At 39.0% G+C, this 21356-nt stretch overlaps 1 protein-coding gene across 2 annotated transcripts in view; it reads left to right on the forward strand.

Moving 5' to 3' along the window:
- Positions 1-19605, forward strand: part of ngfrb (nerve growth factor receptor b) — a 34534-nt gene extending 14929 nt beyond the window's left edge. The window contains exons 4-6 of one of the 2 annotated variants that reach the window (XM_069155599.1): positions 12151-12379; positions 13836-13996; positions 15373-19605. In XM_069155599.1, coding sequence (XP_069011700.1) covers positions 12151-12379; positions 13836-13996; positions 15373-15716 — 734 coding nt within the window. In that variant the 3' untranslated portion in view covers positions 15717-19605. The remainder of the gene's footprint in view (positions 1-12150; positions 12380-13835; positions 13997-15372) is intronic. The other variant, XM_069155600.1, reaches the window with a different exon arrangement.
- The last annotated feature ends 1751 nt before the right edge of the window (positions 19606-21356 follow it).

Raw genomic sequence — 21356 nt, forward strand, 5'->3', positions numbered from 1 at the left:
TATAATACCACAATTTTAGGCTTCTTCCTACACAAAATCTGTCATATGGACGCTTTCATCAACCTAGATGTGTAAAGTTAAAGCAAGTTTCTTATTTTGTGAAATACTCTTTCCTAGATGTGAAGATCCTACACCACACTATATAGTAAATATGAAGCTACAGCCAGTAGCCTGTTAGTTTAGCATAGTAAGCATATTTCCCAACATGTTCGCCTGTTTCTTTTAGCTTTACTGTTTCAAAACATCACACTCTCAGGTGCATGGCTTTCATTTATACAACAACATCATAGAACAACAAAAATGCAGCTGACAAACACCTTCAACATGGAGGTCTGTGTATTAACTAGGCTGATACTTTACACTTTACTACTTATTAACAATTAATTAATGAGTTTTCAAGAGTATTTTTGAATGGTTTGGTGCTTTTTGTAATTTTGGTGAGCTGAACATTAAACAGTAGTTTGTGAAACTCAGCAAGAACGCAAAGAGATGAGGCCTTCATAAGACTCTTACTTTGATTTGGACGGACAAAAAAGTGAAATTGATCAAAAACTGATCTATTCTTTTAATACGACAATAACTCTACTTGTTTAGAGATTTATTTTTCAGCTATTTAACAAATGGCTGCGGGATGACCCTATCTAAACACTGGGCAAGTTTATCATGGACTTCTGTCGAGAGTAAAGTTGAGTGATGGGGTGCGTTGCCCAGGGGTCATGATGAAGTGAATAGAATCTATGTGAGGACATATTCGCTGTCCAGCACTGAGTGGACAGTACAACGCACGCCGACATCCACTTTGTCAGCCACATAATCAGATCATCTCAGTTCCACACTATAGACATTGTTGGCCCATCGACCTAAATGCCACGCCAGCACTTGTCTCATTGTCTTCACCGACTCATCCCATCCAAAGATACAAAGACCACACTCTGTCTATGTAGAGGGTTTAGAGCGAGGTCATATCTCTGAACAGGGCTCTGAATTTCTTTTATATCATTGCACCCTGTGGGTATCACACTCCAAATCACAAATTCCTTATGACTGCAGTCACTGCTCATTCCGATGATCTGATGCCTCACAGATTAAATCAACGCTTTTGTGAGATGACAATAAAAGGAGTCTGTTGATTAGTGATGCAGTCGGTTGGAGCAGTGGTTCGAAGGATGTTGTTATCACAGTGGCGAGTCGGTCTCAGGCTAAAGGAAGTCTATCGTACCTTTCCCATGATCATGTTTGGCCTTCAAGGGCTTTTGGTTTAGCCCATGGGGCTACTTGAAGGAGCTAGTAATGAGTAAAACAGACAGAGAAATGAATGTAGGTTGTGCTTAATATATTTTTATTTGCTGTTCTTTTCTCTCTCTGCTTTCCCCTTCGGTTCTGTGGGAGGTTTCTTTTTTCTGTTAAAAGGGAGTTTTTCCTTACAGCTGTTGCTCGTGGGATTTGTTGAATTGCTGTTGTTTTTTCTCTATAATCTTATAAGCTTCTGTTGTAAGGACCTTACTGTCTTAAGTGCCCTGAGATGATTTCTGTTGTGATTTGGCGCTGTATAAATGAAACTGAATTGAAATTGCGGGGTCTTTTGAAAGTGAGAGCCACAAAATAAACAGTTTTTGCCATGCAGTAATAGGTCATATGTAAATACTTACATTTTTCTAATTACCTGTCCAATATCATTAGCTTGGTATCAACAGACCCAAATTCACTGTGTGAATATATGGGTCTGAACATGCTTCACTGGGGATAGACAACATGATGTGTGTTGAACACCGAAACTCACCAAGCTGTAAACAACAGAGACCCTCCCCCTTTGTACGCAAAGTGAAACACCATGTTAGGAAATGACCATTGCAGACATTGCAGACTCTGGCTTCAACTCCTCAGTATCTGCTGCAGTTCCTACAACTATTTATATCATTTCAACTAGCTTTACCACCACCGCCATTGTTGAAACTACGTTTCGAAGCAAACCCTTGTCAAACCACTGTCATCTTACACAGCCAGCACAACTGGTTGCTGATTTGTTTGCCCTTTAGAGTGGCTGAGAAAACCTTCGTGCAAACAGGATTTCCGGACTATAATCACAGTGAAGACTGAAGCTTTCAGTGGTAGACAGACAAAGCCAGGCTCCAACAATGTAACCTGTCATAAAACTGTACAATGTGAACACAGAGGTGATAGATTTTCCCTGTGCATAGAGAGAGATTACCATAATAATGGTTATTACAACATACAAGAATAAAAACTCTTGCAGTGTCTGCCCAGATAGAAAAAAAAAACCCTGGGAGTGTATATCGCAAAAAGAAAAGGTTATTTGATAAGGAAGAGTGGACACAACATGTATCGATGTTTTCTAACAAGTGCGCGGCTGCTGTAAAAAAACATCGCCATTGAGCATGATGCTTAAAGGCAGCTTGATTTAAATTGTGGTCTGTGAAGGAAGTGTGGTGTTTGGAGGGATGATTCATCCAAGATCAAGATACAAGGAGCCAGAACTCCAATCCTAAAACATCCTTTAGATAACTAACCGAGTATACATCATGATGAATATGGATTTGCTGTGATTCTGGGCATGATTACTTACAGCCCACTGTGTTTGGGCTTCATTGTCATATGTTATTCCTCACTCTAACCCAATCATGCGCCTTTTATTTCTAGTATAATATTTTTACTGAAGCACAAGAGTTATCAGCTCTTACAAATCTGTAATGCTGCCAGACGTCTATATCCATTAACGTTGTGGAGTCGGGCGACACAGGCCTGAAGGCAAAACACAGTCAGGAAGGTGGAGGGACACACAGAAGGCCACTTACCATTAAAAGCAAGTAGAGACATTTGAGAAATAATTTAACTGAAGGTGGATGGACCAGAACATCACCTCAACAATACTATAGGTCATCTTTAGAGAGAAAACTGGATTTACTTCTTTGCTGCTTAGAATATATTTGTGTTTAGTGGTGAATGTCCTTGCGATGATTTAGCAGCTCTTTATGTGGATACAAGCTCAGTTGATATCTGGGGGGGAAATCCAATTTCCTCCTACTCCTCCAAAGGGATTAATGCTATGTTTTGAGTCTTACAAGGAAAAAAAACCTCTCTTCATATCTCTCTGATGGTAAAACATGCTAATACTGACCAGACTTTGTCAGACTAGACCCACAGAGTTCAGGGTTGGAAGGCAAGATCCTTATCTAAAGAAGTGTGATATGACTTCCACTCTTTCGCATGCCAGCAAGCAAGGTCAAAGGTTGAAGGTCATGGGAGTCTTGTATGAGGAGGGGGTGGGTGTGGTATGATCAAGCAGTTTGAGTTCCCCTTGGGGATGTGCACTGAACAACATGGTATAATTCTCTCAATCCTTTCAGGGGTCAAAACAACAGTGGGGCAAGTGATGCTGATTAAAACTAAAGATATTATTAATCATCCCGTCAAAGTGACATCTACAGTGTTGTCATATATTAGCAAAGAAAGCTAAGCAATTATGTGTAGGTACAAATAATTTACAACTTCATATGTTTTGAAGAACATCGTATGCTGGTGGGCTACAATTAATTAACATATCTATGAGAAAATGTTAATTAATTTATCGGGCAAGTCATGAAATGTTCAATTGTACAGAGTAAACTTCTCCCTAACAAAATATTGAATTTGCTTTCTGCCATAATATTTGTACAAAGAATCCACTTATAGCTCCTAAAACATTATTAAACTTGGGTATTCACAGTTCGAGCTGGGTACCGAACTTCAATACTTTTATGGTACAGACCGAATGCCTTAGTACTATTTACCATCAGAAAATGCTTTGTCATCTGAAATTTTGATACCGAGGCTATATCCACTCTCAGGTAATATCAGTAATTTGTAGCATTTAGCTATAACTTGCATTTGAGGCTTTTCCGATATATCTGGTAATTGTAGCAACACTGAATAACCTGGGTTACAATCTCCCCCTCTGAACTGCGTGGAAACTAAAGATTTGTACTGTAATGTGTCATGTAATTTTTTTCTTTGTTAAAATGGATTTTTCAAAAATTAGTATTGAACAAATTAGCGTTCAGTAACCAGTATCAGGTCATGGTATAGGTACCACTATCGGAAATGTTTAAACGATAGCCAGTGTTTTATGCAGTACAGCACAAGAAACATAATGTGTTTATGAACCTAAATGGAAATCTTTCAATAACCCTTAATCAAGGAACTTTTGTTGCGTTAACCTAACCACACACTTGACTCAGGAAGCAAATGTTTGCTTTGCAATGTCAAAGTCCTGAACTTTGAACACTGAACCTTCATTTACTGTAGCACTTAAATCACTAATGCAGGCAGCATATGTTTTTCACGCCTAATTAGTTCTCTACACATGTAATTTCAAGGAGACAGGGTTGGTGTGGGTAACTATAAATACTCTTATCAGAGATCAGTGGTTTGCTTAAAGAAGGCATGTCATGTGTCTAATAGTATACTGGTTACAGAGAAATAGCTGGCAAGAGAGAGATTTTTTTTCAAATGCATTATCTATAGGAGTGCCCACACCATGACAAGGCTTTTTCATACAATGTTTAAAGCTGACGTGCTTGAGTTTGACAAAGTTAATGCTGCCTGTTCTTATCAGCCTGAGGTTTTGGCTGAAAGCCCTCAAGGCCAGTGGGGAACACAGGGTTTTGCTTCATGACCGTTTTCTTCTTTGAGATTGTACCCAGGACTGACAGGACATATGTGGGCTGACCTATCACCTAAAACCTGGGATTCTGGTTTTACGGCGGCAAGGCTTTGCAGCACAAATGCAATTATATTATTAATGCACACTCACGCAGAAAAAGTAGGTTCAAAGAATTACTAGAGTATGAGTTTGAAAACTCACAGAGATGCACCCTGACGGGGACTGATACTCCTATGCACAGATGATGGATGGGTGACTGATTGAACATTACAGATCTAAAATAGGAAGCATGAAGGTTGGGCAGTTGTGTGTAGAGAAAGCAAGAAATGGGGAGGGGAGAGTGATGAGGCCAAGTTCATTTGGTTATTGAATTAATAGGCGAGGAGGAGGACGGAGCTGTTTCCTTTCTGGGTTTGGTTGACCTTAACAACCTACAGGCTGCCCTCCAGAAATCAAAAAGCACTAACCAGCACCATTCGTAGCACTCAGGGCCAGACCAGTTCAACATAGGGAGGAAGAAAGAGGAAGGGAGAGTATGAAGGGGCTGAAGGAGAAGAGACAGGAAAGGGGAGATGGGAATCAATAAGGCAGGGCGACTTTCTTTTCTTGGTTTGTGTCCGCAGACTATGTGCAATTGACCGTTTGACAATCAGTTTTGCTTGACAAAATGACAACTTCCTCTGGTAGATATAATTGGCTAAAGACTATTCTATGAACTGGAGCACAGCGCCATCTTTTCTGATATAAAAGATTGAGGCCAATGCTAAGTTTACCAGGCAAAAAGTCAGTATCACCAGTTGACAATCCATGTAGAAGACATGGAAATTTAGAAACAGCTTTTTAGAGCAACAGTCTAGTATAGCAACAGTGATAGTATAGTAATAGTTAGATGAGACTGATTTATTTGAACATAACCCTGTTTGGAAGCATCGCTCACAGGTTATATGAATGGATATGGAATGAAGGGTTAGATTAATGCTTTTTAATTCACATTTACAAGCAGTATGTTTCACCTTTCATACTCCACATTACAAATGTAAAGGACAGTCAAATTATGAGTTTAAATGGGGATTGTGCAGTGAACAGTAACCCTTTAATAAATCCAATAAACAGCAAGGCATAGCTGCTGGTATTCAATGTTGATATAGCAACATTCATGACTGACTATGAAATGCTCGGCTTTTGAAAATTTCCAGTTTATCGTAGAATTCAACATTTCTCTTTTGTATTTTTTTTAAAGGCTAAAAAACAGGACAACACCCTCCAACTCTAAACTCTTTAAATGTTAGGCATCCCTTTTCCAGCAGCCGCATGCACATCACTTCAACATGTGGAGAAATCCAAAGCTTGACAGGTCTGCCATGATTGGACAGTCTTACTGTGAATGGTCAATTCCATCAACCATTTGACAGAGAGATAAATTGTGGGAGTCAAATGGGGAAATTGATAAAGGGCCAAATGCCATCAGCATTCCCAATTTCTTGCGTCCAAAGCATTGCCACATCAATAGCTGTGAGGAATCCCCAACCCCAGTTGACTAAACAATTCACTGTCTTTGTATTGCACAGTCACTCATTGTGTGGCTATTGCTCGGTCCCCACACATCTACTGACTTATATCTCAACTGTATGGTCACAGCTGACCTTCTCTCTTTAACCTTTATACTGCCTGCTCCACACAGTGTGAGCATTGTAACGATGAAGAACGTTTTAAAGTCGACTGTGTCTCTTTCTCCGCTGCCAAACTAGAATCAACCCCTTGTGGAAATGATTCAGTCTCCTGAAGTCGCTTGCCATCTCCCAGGAATTTACCCTCGGCATTTCAGGGAAAGTTTTCAGAGGTGATTTGCCATGAATGAGCGACACTGGTGGCAAGGGTGACCACAACACTCGCGCTTTCGCTCGTGCTGTCTATTCACTGCCAAAAGTCCTGCTCGGGTCGTCAAGGTTTTGTCCTCGTAAGGATTTACGACATGTTTTGTGGAATTGTGTCACTGCCAAGTCAAGCCTCTTTCTCAGTGATACTATCTGTTAATCTGCCATGTAGCTGCTTCAAGCTGAATTACTGCAGGAGTTTTGTGGTGTTGGCTCATTCGTTGCATTATTTCTGTCAAAGTGAAAGATAGTTTTATTGTGTTCAACAATTTATTTGTTAAAAAATCTTAACAAATAATAGGATTCCAGAAATTAGCATTTTACTGTTACTAAGTGGATGACATGCAGTTTGGGCAAGTGCAATCTCACCATAGCGAGCTGCCTTTTTCATTATTTTCTGCTGGTTGATCAAAAAAACAAAATCAAATGCGACTCGTGGATATTAACTAAACTGTCAAGCTTTATTATTTGACCCTATTTATTGACATATTTTCTTCTCTAAATATGCTTGTGCTTATTTTTCTTTAACTAAAGAAATGATAGAAAAAATATACCAGTTGTGAAGAATAATAGATTTTCTGCAGTGGCATTACTTTCTAATAAGTCACAATTAAAAAGAATTGATAAATTGTAACTAGTAGATTTAATAATAGCTTATGAACAATGTGCTAATGCTTCCCAAAACATGTTCTTATCAATAGTTTATTGCTTATCTACAACGTCGACGAGAATAAAGTTACAAGAAATACAACATTTGTTAAGGGCGCCTTTTCAAGAAGTGGTACATAAAAAAAGACAACAATTACAAGCTGAACTGCAACAACAGAAAATAAACAACAATAAGAACAGCACACATGAACATGAAGGCGAATCGAGCGCTGCAGAAAAGAAAGAGATGAAGAAAGCTTGCGAGGGAGCAGATGCTCAGAATGTGGCCTGGTCGATAAAAGCGATGGAGTTACTCCTCTGCACTCTCAGCTTTCGCTGGTTGACCTCTATGAGTGCCGATCACATTCTGCTGCAGAACAGGCGCGCGTGCACACACACACACACACACACACACACACACACACACACACACACACACACACACACACACACACACACACACACACACACACACACACACACACACACACACACACACACACAAATACACACACGCACACACACACACTAATGTGCGCATACATGCACCCCGTACAAATTCACAAACACATGCATACACATTTAGGGGTGCTGTTATCTTCTCATTTGTGCTTGTTGCAACAATAATTAATACAGGGAATTGGAAAGTCTTTCTCTGCTAAGGGCATGTTAGGTTTTGTTGGGCATGGATTGGCAGTAGTTGTGGCTCTGCTCAAGTGTAATCACATATATTAAAAAAATAGAAGAAGTAAGCCCCTCCTTTCCTTTTGTGCATAATTCCAAAGTCAGCCTTTATGGTGTTGAAACAGCAGCGACATCTGTTTATAAGAGGCTGGAATGACAAGTTGAGCTCAGGTGTGGCTGCTGCAGAGGACCTCACACAAACACATACACACACTCACTCACTCACTTTGAACACCAGTTACACACACAGTCCTGCCGTATCAGCTACATATATACTCATGCAAGGGCACGGAGCAACAGGTTCTCTCTATTTAATTACTTATTATTAGTCAGCACATGAGTCTGGATTTCCTGTCACAAGTTAATCATTATAAGACCACAGAGCCAGCAGGAAAATTCCAGTAATTATAATCACAACCAGAAACTGTTTAACAACAAATATGATAACTGTTGTGTTGACAGGTGTCACAGTTAACTGAACCTGTTATTTTGACTATTCCACATCTTTTAGTTTTTATGATTTTAATTACACACTTGTCATATTTGGACCAGAGTGGCTCTGTAATACTGGACACAATGCCTCCAGGTTTGAGCTGAGTATTGGGATTAGGAAGTATAAGAGGACAGTTTCTGAACCTAAACATGTTTTTGTCATTGTATTTAGGCCTATGATATAGATTGAGATATAATGTTTGCACTTATGATATAAATACAAAAATAAGTTAACAGTCGAGGGGAAAGAAAACAAAAGGATCACTTTCTTTTCCTGGTCATATGAAATATTCTCGCTGTCCATTGACACTTATGTTTCTGTTAAATGTCAATTCTTTGTTTCAAGTGTTGTGTAGTGTGGGAGTATTGTCTACAGCCGCAGAAGAACCTTTAATCAGTCATTTAAAAACCTCACATACATTATGTTAAAACACATTTTGGGCATTGATCATTTTGATTGTAACATAATTAATTATAATTAATCAAACTTTTAATTATCGTACAGTTTTCAGATACAGGGAATTTGTTTGGTGTAGTGATGCATAACAATCAAAATTTAAAAAAAGAAAGAAAAAACAACTATCACAATCATGATCATGATCATCACTCATGGGTACAGAATAAGTGAAGTGTTGCTGTGTTGATCATTAAGATGTCTCAGCATGATGACAGAGAGCGATGGTCCAGTAACCACTGAGCACTTTTGCGCACTGGCAACAAGCTGAGCTCAGCAGAGGGGAACTCCCCTCGGCAGCCAGATCATCCTACATGCGAGGCTGAGCCAATGGTTCAGCAGCAGAAGCACTCAGGGCCCCTTTTAATAGCTGATCATTGAAGAAGGGAGGCAGGGATAGTCCAGTAATGATGTGGAGATGGAGAGAGTACAGGCAATGATGGATGGATAATGAACAAAAAGGAATTTAAGATATAACCAGGGAGGTTTGACCGCAATGATGCTTTGTTTATCATTACTGGTGGAGCTTAAGGGGAGCTTGAAAAGATGGAAGAAAAAAAGGGCTGTCTAAATGCCCACATGACTGATTGACAGATAAGGAAATGCCCGATGGGAGCGAGCAGAAGCGTAGCCGGGGGTAAAATTGGCAGAGGGTTGAAGGATGAAGTGAAAAGATGGGGAGGGGACATTTGTCCTGGACAAAGAAGATCTCTGTCAATGGATGGTGTTGGATTTCATGTGTGTGTGTGTTGGGGGGTAAAAGATAGCAGGGGAGAGACAGACAAGCTATGGTGGTGGTGTATATGTATTTATCCATGTTTGTCTATGTAGTATTGAACAAGGCAGAAAGCAACTTGATATGTTCCTCACAAGCCTGTTTGTATGTATTCTGTTTCTTACACACTTCATCCGCAAATAGATATACTGGTTACAAACAGTATATGTATATATTTATAGTATCCACCAGTTTGGTATTGCATGCCACACATGATGGACAGTAAGATCAGATGTTGTCTTTTTTTCTGTATTCCTCTGACATGTTAAAACCATTGAGGTGTTAGAAAGAACTGCATACCAGTGATGGCGTCCATTCACTGATTCATCCGCATTACTCACAAGGTGCGTGCACTGATCGGCCTTCGCCGGCTTCCCCACACTTTCATGTTTCTTGGCTCGTCCAAGACACCCACTGGCATCCTTTCAGCTTCCTGCAGAAATTAACAGGATGGAATAATTTATTCATGCAAACTTTGTAATTATCTAGACTTTGCAAAAGTTATTGGACATAATGTGTGACTAATACACCAAAACTGCACCATTCCTGAGGGACCAGGTGGCAACACAACGTGAAGTTATCCATTCTTTTGTGAACTGCAGTTTTAAAGCCTTGAGTCTGGCATTTTTTTCCATTGACATCTGGGTTTTTGGAGCCAGAAGTGATCCTATTTGAACAAGAGGCTGGAGCTGGGTAAGAGCAAGCAGTAGAGCTAACTGAGAACCCGATGGCACTGCATCTGCCAACCTGTACCGGCAGCCTGATTTTGTATTTAATGAGACAAGCTGATGCTTTTTGAATGGGAGTGCAATGGAGCCAGCTCCTATTTTGTTTATAATCTGTGCTCAAAAAAGGCTTTAGAAATTAAGTCAAACTCGCCAAGGTCTTTATGTACACTTAGGTATGAAAACTCATTAAACTTCACCACAGTCAACTTTGACTTGAAAGCTGAAAAGCAGGAGACAGTACACATAGGAGAGAAAGTGTGAAGACTACGATCTTTGTGGCTGTACCTTTCATTTTATTAATACGTTGTGCTGTGATGTGTGAGCTGAAAGCACCTGAAGGTTACTTAACAGCAGCACCGGGCTTATTAAACTGAGCAGGAGGCAACTTCTCGGACCTGGCTCTCAATAATATAAAACTGATTAATGTCCAGTGCTAACAAGGAATCAGCAAAACAAACAGGCATACATGATAGTTGTGAACACTTTAATATATATATGTATGTATATATATGTATTATTAAATGTGTTCACTACCTGTTAAATGAAAGTGTCAGTGAATCGCTATCTGTTAAATGAAAGTGTCAGTGAATTAGACAACCTTGCAAGGCGACAGGTTTCAGGGTGACGTGATTCTAAAGCAAGGTCGTAAAAAATATTAAAGCAGCTCACAGAGTAATGTTTCAGAATGATAGACATATGCAGCACAATAACCTGATCGGATGTTTGGTGAATTGGTGGTGCCACACAGTATTTGGCTCACCCTCTAAGTTCTTTCAGCTAATCCCCCACAGCAGCTCTGAGCATCCATCTAAATAAGCTCTCGTTAAAAATGTTTTCACCTCATTAGTGAAAAATGGCCGCCTTGCACTCAGTGCCTCTCCTGAGGTATTTAAAGGGTGATTTCCTGTCAATAATGTGAGTAACTGTAAGTAAGTGACAGGCGAGGATAGGTTTCCACATTCGCGGTAAGGGGGGAACATGTCTGCTAATGCTTGAAGGAATGTGGGCAGAGCTGGATGGACAAACTTGCTCTTATCCTGGTTAATGGCTCCCTGGAGAGGAGGGAAAATGACCAAGGGATGTGGGATGTAATGTGTATGCCGGTGTGCTTGTTTTGTTTGTTGGCGTCAGAGGCATTTATGGTTGCACTTGTAATGGTGGACAGAAGCTAACAAAGTAATTGGCGAAAGACAATCTGTCTCACTTGTCATATTTGCAGCCATATTTACACTTTGGATGTGATTTTCTAATCCTGATCAGCAATGTGTCAAAGAATATGTTTCTCCATCTGCTGCTACTTATGGAGGGACAGCCATTGGTTTTGATTATAATGATTTTCTTGAAATTGTGTTTTTATGTTGTGAGTTCAGAGTTACAAACTCTTAAAAATTACTGCAATGTATTCATTTGTGAGCATGGCTGCACAGATTGAACCTGCGCTAATCAATCATTTTGTTTTAATAATGATCATGTGATTCATTCAATGCGGCTCAACAAACTCACAGAATATCGTCATCCAACTCTGAAGTCCCCCTCAGCTCCTCAGAGGTTTTTTGTGCCTTTCCAACCCGTCATCATTCCAAGGCATCAAATACCACGTCTCTGAGATATGCAAAAGGTGTATAGGTGGCCAGAATGCTTCATGTCTGCTGGGTGGGGAAATTGGATATTAGTTGCTTAAATGGTAAAAAATACATCCGTGTTGTTTTTTAACCCTAGTAGCCAAAGCTGAAGTGACCCAAAATGTAACCGCTTGTTATTTTAGTGCTGCTTTGTTTTCACATATTCAGGAAACTCACAAATAATTTCCCTTCATGCCTATTTGTCCTTCACAGTACCCTACCTCCTAGTGTCTCCTACCTCTTCTATTAGTTCCCCTAACTATGAATACTTTACGTCGGTCGACCCTCCAATAGAGAGCACTACAGACAGCACCACCACGACCACCAATGGTGACTCCCAGGAGCGGCTCTACCAGGGTCTGAACGATAAGCTCATCCCCATCTACTGCTCCATCCTGGCAGCTGTTGTTGTCGGCCTTGTGGCCTTCATCATCTTCAAGAGGTGAGAACAGACAAGAGGTGAAGCAGGAAACATTTAAAGTACACATTAAACAAAATCATGCCTCATGATACCTGATGACCCTCTGCTGGATCGCAAGCAAAAAGCACTGATGAATTATGGAAATGGCATTTTTTTTTTTTTAAGTTTTAGGTTGAATTACCTTTGAAAAGTTTTTTCACTATAGAAAGATTTTGAAATGTGAATCTTTTCCAGGAAGATTGCGCAAATCATTTAGCTGTGGTTTTATTCAGCAAAGTCTGTGATAGGCAAATAGATTTGAAATTTTATATCAGAAATCACAGGCTAAAATTTTTGCCTTGTGGCCCCTTAAAACAAAGCAAACCGAGTTTTTTTTTTTTCTGTATTATATTGCCTCGTTTGATGGATTTTCAAGCATCCTAATTTTTCACAAGAAAATAATTTGTTAATGAATTTATATTGTATTTTCTTAATCATCTTTTGATCCTTCAAATTTATCTATGGATCCAATTTGCGGTCCTGACCCTGGAGCTGAAAATCCTTGGTCGAGGGTACCAACCATACATCTAAAATTATAATCTTAACACAAACCAACTGTAAAAAAATTTGAAATACAGCGATGGATTGGATGGTCATTACACATGCATATGGAAAACAAAGTCACATTTAGAATTTCTGCAGTTTCATATTTAATGAAATCATCTGCTGCTTTTCTGGGAGAGAGCACACTGTTGTCTTGTGTGTCACAATATGGTCTATGTTTTCTCTTCTTTTACACTCCTACTAAATTCTTAATGCACAATATGTTACCACTGTGTTATATGGCAAGCCAAGTGTTGCAAGTTTATATGTATTTATAAACCCGGTGGCTTTATGACAGAACAAAACACTGTAGCGATTTGACCAACTGGATAAAAGGCTGCTCTTCAGACTCTCCTTATTAATCTCCAAAGAAAAGTCTGAAGTATTTAAATACTTATAATTTTATGACCATATTGATTGTATGATGTTCTTTTAAAGCTGGCATCAAAGCACTGCATTATGAGTTACTCAGCTGTTGTTGGAAGAGCAACCAACCACAACTCTTTACAAAGTTACACATTTACTCAGCATTAATAACAATGCGAGTTAATCCAAAGGATGATTTAAAAAAAATATTAAATTCAATTAACTTCAACTTTAACTTCGGGATATGCAGACATTTTCAAATGCAAATGGTCAAGTTCATTTTTTTATTTTCCAAATTTGTTTCTGGTAACACCAGGCTAACCAGCACCAACCTTATTCAGCAAATGTAGGGGCTTTTGTCCACAAGCTCAATCGACATTGTGTTACCACATTTCCCAATAGATGGAGACTTAACAGACATTTATTTAAATACGTCAGAGATTAGTTTCACTAAACTGACAAAACTGGTAAATAATTATTGCTTTTGTTTTTTTTGTTTTTTTTTCTCATCTGATTCATTCTCATTCAGGTGGAATAGCTGTAAGCAGAACAAGCAAGGAGCAAACAACTGCACATCCAACCAGAACCAGATGCCGTCACCTGAGGGGGAGAAGCTGCACAGTGACAGTGGTATTTCTGTGGACAGCCAAAGTCTACAGGAGCAGCAGGCCCAGACTCAGGCACAAACAGGTAACACTGACGCACACTATACCTGCACAAAGATATACAAAAGCACTCACTGATCAAACTATGTTGTTTGAAGTAGGTGTAAGCATGTCTGAGCACAAAGTCTGTGTTTACCTACCTAACCTAACCTAACCCAGTAATGAGTTTCCTCTAATCCCAGAAGAAGTCTGATTGATAGCAAACCGGAATTTGAGGGTTCTGTGAATGCACATAAACAGTAGGCTGAAACCATGAACTGTCCCACCACGTCAGTCAAAAGAAAAGACTTCCCCCTAAGGAATGAGCCATCTGATGGCTTCATTGACTCCACCTTGACTATGACTTTTCAAACTTCCTCTTGCAAACCAGGAAACATGGATTGCAACACTGACAGAAGCTACAGTGTGCCTGGTAGTTCCAAGTTATGTCCTGACAAACCAGTTCTAGAGAATTTTGGTCTTTGAAACAACATGTCTGCAATGGTAAAGGAAGAAAATAAAGTTGTGCAAATAGGTGGAACAGTTTTTAGAGAGCAGTTCGGTGTCTATATTTGCCATCTATCTTTGCAGACGTATTTGTTGATAACCAGGCAATGCTGCTGACACCAAGTGACACACTCAGACATTGTGGCCAAAGAAGCATCTTTTGTTTGGATTTTTCACTGTTGCTTGGCAAAGCAGCTACCCAGTGTTTCCTATGATTACTGCAAACAAACTTTTGTTACTGCTGCAGGAAATGTACACTCGATCACTTCCTTGTCCAAGTATTTAAAGCCAATTTAAACGCTCAGTAAGAGGAAGTAGGTTAAATTCGTATCATGTGACATTAGTCGGTCATTAAGCAGTAAAAATGTAAGTATAATACGGCGGGATTTCTCAGAATATTCCCTAATGTTACTGTCAATGATAAAACCACGTTAACGTAAGAATTAACACTTCATTCAGTTTTGTTTTTTTTACATTTCATACCATTTTGAGATCAGAGTTTGTTGTATGACCTGAAAGTTGAATTGTAAGTTTGATGTCACTAAAGACTTTGAGGAGCTACTTCATATAAAAATAAACTGGATCATCAGCATAAAAGTGATATTAAGAAAGTTTTTTTTTTGAGAACTACTTTGATTTTCCATTATTTTGGCCAGCCGTGATGACTAAGAAATTAACCTGTAGTTGTTTGTGCAGTGGTAAGACTAGAGGAGATTTCCAGATGGTTGGTTGACCCCTGTCAAGAGAGTTCGTTTAAAAATATGTGTAGGCGGGGAGATGCTTAATGGGGAAGCAAGTTGTAGGAGACATGGGTTAAACCCATCAGTTGCAATGGATTTAACTGAGTTGAAGGTGGCGAGTAACTTAACAGTTTTCATTTCTGTAAAAGTTCTATGATTTATTTTCCTTCTGCAGTTGTCACCATGGATGAAGAGCCTTGTTTGCTGCTTCCTCTCCACACCAGAGAGAAAGTGGAGAAGCTGCTGTTCAAGGGCAACGAAGGAGACAAATGCAACCACATGCATGACAGCGACTGGTGCAACCTGGCGGGCCTCCTCGGGTACGAGGAGGAGCGGATCGCGACCTTCCGGCAGGACGAGCATCCCGTCCGCGCACTTCTGTCTGACTGGGTGAACAAGGACTGCGCCAGCATCGACACGCTGTGCACGGCGCTGCGTAAGATCAACCGTGACGACATCGCCCAGAGTCTGGTGCTCAGCCCAAGTGCTGTTAAGCCGACCGCCACTTCTGTAGTGTGATTAACTTAACTGTGAGCAAAACCTGAACACCTGAACCTTAACCTTAAAACATTTTTCCATGGCTTCCCTTACTCCACATCATTCATGCTACAACCGCTTGAAGCCATTTCCTCATGAAGCCACCAGTCACAAAGATGATCCAAGGCATAAGACAAGAAGAAGCCAGACAAAAAACGGAAATAATATCAATTTACAAAATCAAATCAATGCTACCAGGATGCCCTTCTTTATTCTCACATTTTACAATCTACACAAGACACAGCCTATGAGGAAACAAACTGTCGTTACAAACGTCAGTCTCAACGTCTATAATCATTCCATTGTGAGCCTGGATATCTACCTGCCCTCCCACACTATTTGACATCCAGCTTACCATCTTCTGACTTAATGAACAATGCAGCAACAGTGGGCTTTGAACTGAAGTTATTGTGAATGCCTTGCTCTTTCATTCCTCCAACTTGATCTGCAGCTTTATTATTATTTTTATTAGCTTCATTCTTAAACATGCCTAGTTAGTGCAGCCCTTACTTTCTAGCATTCTTACCCTTTGTTGTACTTGTTAAATCTATGTCTGTCTACCAAAGAGGAGTCAGTGTTTTCATACCGTACCTTGACATATGACATTATTTACATGCCCTGTTAGACTTCTTGAATTTAAGTTGACAAATGCCCTGTGTCTGTTTGTGCTACTGTACGAGGCCTGCATACTTCACAGTATCTGGATCTTTGCAACTATGACAACCTGAGGAAGGATGCTTGGACTCATTTCAAATGAACCTGTTCTCTTTCAGCAACAGCAAAGGCTACATCCAACTATTTACTCTTATTCTAAATACTTGTATTAGATTTGAGACATGGAGCAGCAGCACACATGGATTTAATCTCTAAACTTCAGTTTAAGGGATTTCTATAGATTTATCCTTTTTCCAACAAGTACTACTATAAGTACTATAAGAACAGTTGGCTGGACTTTGCCAACTAGGTGGTCTGTAGGGCCAGGTCATTGACCAAGGCAATATGACTCCAGTCTATGTACTTAGGCCTATCTGCATAACACAGGAGCTTTCACACAGACTCCTTCATACTGACACAGAAAAGGGAAGGACGTGGAACTCAAAACTCAAGTTACTCAGTTGCAACCATGTATACTATATGTACAAAGGCAGACCAGTGCACACACCAAATACAGGTGGACATACTTGACATACATACACATACATACCTACAGTATCTAGCCATGCATGCATGTACTGTACTGTACAAACACACACACACGCACACACACATAGCTCATTGTATGCATTTACATTCTTATTCATTGTAGAGGACACATGAAACTTCACATCTGGACATGTATGGTATGGAGCACTCTCAAGTGGGGACCATATACTGTTTATTGTCATTATTTGTAGCCAATATAAGGTAAGTCTGTGTCTGAGTATGTCAGATTTGTAATGTGTGCTGTCCATGGTGAAATGCTACCTTAACAGTAAACAGCATGCAAAAATTAGCAACTCCGTGTCAGGCAGTACGCAAATTCCAAGGAAATACACAAACAAACTGTCCAAAAAAATCAGGACGCAAGACAAAAATCCAGGGTTCTTGATCTCTTTTGCTTAATTTCTCAGGGCATCTCAAATGATTGTGTTATTACAGGAATATGACACTCATTATTGCACCCTCTGTAATTAACTGAACAATCTATAACCGTTCAAAAGGCACTGTGTTCATCCAAAGCAATGATTCTTGCGACTGACAATCCTTCAAACAGATGAATAAGAGAAAGAAACGGGCCAGAGAAAAAAGAGAGAAAAAAGGGGTGTCTAGTTTCTTCTTTGTTTGGAACAATCACATCTGGATAAAAGGCAAGTCGGTGGAGACATAAGTCGAAGGATGTGCTGTGAATTCAGACAAGGGGAAGCAGAAAAGTTTTGGATTACTCAAATGTAAAGGTGAAACCCAGGAATCTTCATTTGCATAGGTATAAGCATGCATTCCTCTCCTCCTGGCTGTATGTTTTATTTTATATTGTGTTGTGGTTCACCTACTTGGTTTAAATCTGTTAAAGCATCTTATTCGTAATTCTTATCGTAATTGTGTTGATATTATTATTCTGCCATCTAAAGACCCCAAGGACCTACTTTTTAATTTTTGTTTGGTGTCTGTAATAGGAAAAATATTTGAAGGAACAAATAGTTTACTGTGTTAAACTCACCTGTATCACCTACTTCAGCTGTTACTCTTGACTATAGATTGTCACTAACCACTATCATACTGAGCTTCATACTGTAGTGTTACTTTAAATGAAGGTATTCTTACTACTCTGTAAGGGTTGTTGTATTTTAATTCCCAAATAACAACTGCAAATGGTATTATAGTTCTGTTTTTGTCCTAGATCGTAGTACTTAATTGCATAATTGTGTATGTGCTTTTTGCATCACAAGTGCCTGGGAACTATTTCAGGTGTCTGTTGATGTTCTACATTTTTGCCTTTAGCTGTTTTGTATATATATATTCTTTAGTTATTCTTTTTTTTTACTTGTAAATATATTTTTTTCTAGATTTTATTTCAGTCAAAGCCTGGAAGGCACCACAGTACAGTATCTATGTAAACAGGACTTTGTTACACTATCAGTGCTGTCCTAGTTTAAATGGGAAAGAAGGGCAAAAGGAAGGGCGGTGCCTCATTGAGGCAATTACCAAATTATTATTATTATTATTATCATTATTAATAAGATGAATCAGAATTGGAAACGCTCCAGTTTTCTGTTTAGATAAAGACCACGAGTAGCCACAAAATTCATTCAAAATTCAGTCAAATATGCAACATTACAACAGGCTATACTCTGATTTGAGTGACTATATTTTAAGTCAACCTCTTTGCAGTCCCAAAGGAATACTTTGACATTTATGGAAATACATATATTAGTTTTTCTTGCAGAACGTTAGATGCAAAACCCAACCTTTGATATAATAAATGAAGCTACTGCCAGCAGCTTAAAGAACAGAAACAGGGAAGCGTTTAGCCTCCAAATAAAAATAGGTCACAATCTACCACATACACAGTGCATAGATGTGTCCAAAGCATACAACCCATTTCATAATGAAACATGTGGCAGGTTGGGTAATTAGTTGAAAAACACATCCCAGTTCTCAGTTGTCCTGAAAGTCTGAAAAATTTGCACCAGCATTATTTGAAGTTGCTAATCTGGGAGGTAAAGCTCTTTGCCTTTGGCCCGATACGCTATCGTGAACAGTAATAGAATGAAACACAAAGTTAGAAACAAAGGAGTTAGTTCTACTATACTGCAAGACAGGACACTTGACATGCTCTGGGGTCGAATATCTCCTCTCTGGTTTTTGATCCCTTAGAAAATATTTTTGTGTCAATGGTTGTGTTCAATAACATCCATCCCTGTAGAATGATCTTCCCTAAAAAACCCTTTGTTCATTGTACCGTAGGATAGTAAACACTATATCTTTAAAGTTTGTCCTTATCTCAGACCCTGCAACTGAAGATGGAAGCTTTTCCTTGGACAGTATTTGAGATTTAATAGAGTAATGGTGAACGGACATTGAATTGCTTGTACAGTAAACCCATTTGAAGATGAAAATGTCAGGATTTTGCACTTGAAAGACAAAGTATAAAATAATCATGGAAATGGAGGTCAGTTTCAGGGGTTGGGGGATGAAAGACTGTCTTTGGAGGGTACGTTTCAGGAACAGCCCTTGTAATGTAGGTCATTGCAACTGGACGGACAGTGCACCAGGACTGAATTGTACAGAATGAATGTTCCTTGTATACTAATTCATATACTGTTCAATACTTAATGTGAATTTGCTAAATTACTACAGCAGACAAGCAGTAAAACCAATAATAAAGATCTTAAATCCACTCATTCTCTGTATTGATCTGATAGCACACACACACAAATATACCCCAAAGTGATCACTAATGTGAACAGTAAAATATATAAATAGACCAACAAACTGTGAAATTATAGACACAATTGATAAAACTTAGGAAATGTTTCCAATCATTCCTAGTTTTCTCTTGATGTGAGCTCAAACGATTACTCTGAATGAAAGGGACAGTGTTGACTAGCGTGTGTTGGTTATGGAGGGCAGAAATCTGTCGTTGTGATCCTTATAAAGTCGTGTCTTTCTCTGAGGAACATTGAAAACAAAATGCTACCAGCTGGCTGATGCTAACTAATACTGGCTCCTCACATAAATACTGACTAATATATGTAAGATAACGACAGCCTCCCTCATTAGCCATCTAGCTGGGTAGATGGCTAACTACTGTACATCTCCTCTTAAACCATAATTAGGCAATACAAACATAGCTTTTGAAATAGCTTTTTGGGATAAAATTTTAAAAAATTCAAAAATCAATTATATTAAAATATTATAGAATGGTATTTTGAAAACTAAGATAACATCATAATGATACACTTTGTTAAATAGTTTCTTATTTTTGTGTTCATTAATTCATACCAACTTTTCGTTGGGAGTATTATTTAACATGTTAGACTTTCGGGGCTCCATATATCTCGCGCTTACATTCACAGTCTGGCTTGATCTTGAAACAGCCCTAGATTGTTTTGTATTTTGCCCCCAGGATTGAGAAGGCCTGTACATTTTCCCTCAAGTGTTTCTGAAGTCCCCCTGACACGTAACTCAAGCCAAACGAGACAGACTGATTACTCGAGGCTTTAACGGTTTGAGCACAGTGACTGATAAAAGAGGAACAGGGGGACTGAAAAGGGGGCAAAGCAGGATGGACTAGTTCAAACTGACTGCATGAACTATGCCGTTGCGTGTGGTCAGTGTAGTAATGTTAACACAGTATTATCATAATAGATTCTTTCAGCCTGTCAACACAATTTGACTTATTCTGGTGAGTGATATGGCAAATTAATGGTGCGTGAAATGACATGCTAGCACACTGTTCCCACTGGCTTTATACGGTGGTAGCGTTACAAGTGTGAAAATATTGTGATGGATCAGTGTAGATCAGCGTCAAATGAATTGTTTTTATTGGATTAAAAATACATGTTGAAAAACTTCTCTAAATTTTCAGCATAATATAGCATAACATAATTTAACATAATATTATCTGAAATAATAATGACAACAAAATACCCCCCAAAAAAAGACTCAAGAGCTGAATACATAATTTTTGCTTTATACAAATAGTTGTATTAGCTGCTTGTTATGTACTTTATTTTTAGAGATTAGTAGATACTATTGCAACTCCACCAGCCTTTTTCAGATACATTTTTTATTTGTTATAAGAAATATTCTAGTTTATAAATATAGTGTATAAATAGTACAAATATGGATGTTTATATGCAACAGAATATACTGCACATTGATGATATTTTGAATGTACATATAAAACACAACATTCACACAATAAAAATTACACTATCACCGTCAAAATTACACCTAAAGAAGACAACCCTCCAAAAACCTGCTCCTCTATGTTCCCAGTCCAATCAAACTTGATGAAACAATCTGTAATCTGTGGTCCTGCTCACTCCCAGTCTGATCTGGTTCTGCTTATTTAGATCAGAAATGGCATCAACAGGTTCTGAGACAGTCCCGGGACCCGGTATCGGTTTCTAAGTGAAG

Source organism: Embiotoca jacksoni, unplaced genomic scaffold, assembly GCF_022577435.1.
Source record: "Embiotoca jacksoni isolate LCO1_2020_lvr unplaced genomic scaffold, fEmbJac1.0.p SCAF_20, whole genome shotgun sequence".
Classification (NCBI taxonomy): Eukaryota; Metazoa; Chordata; class Actinopteri; family Embiotocidae; genus Embiotoca; species Embiotoca jacksoni.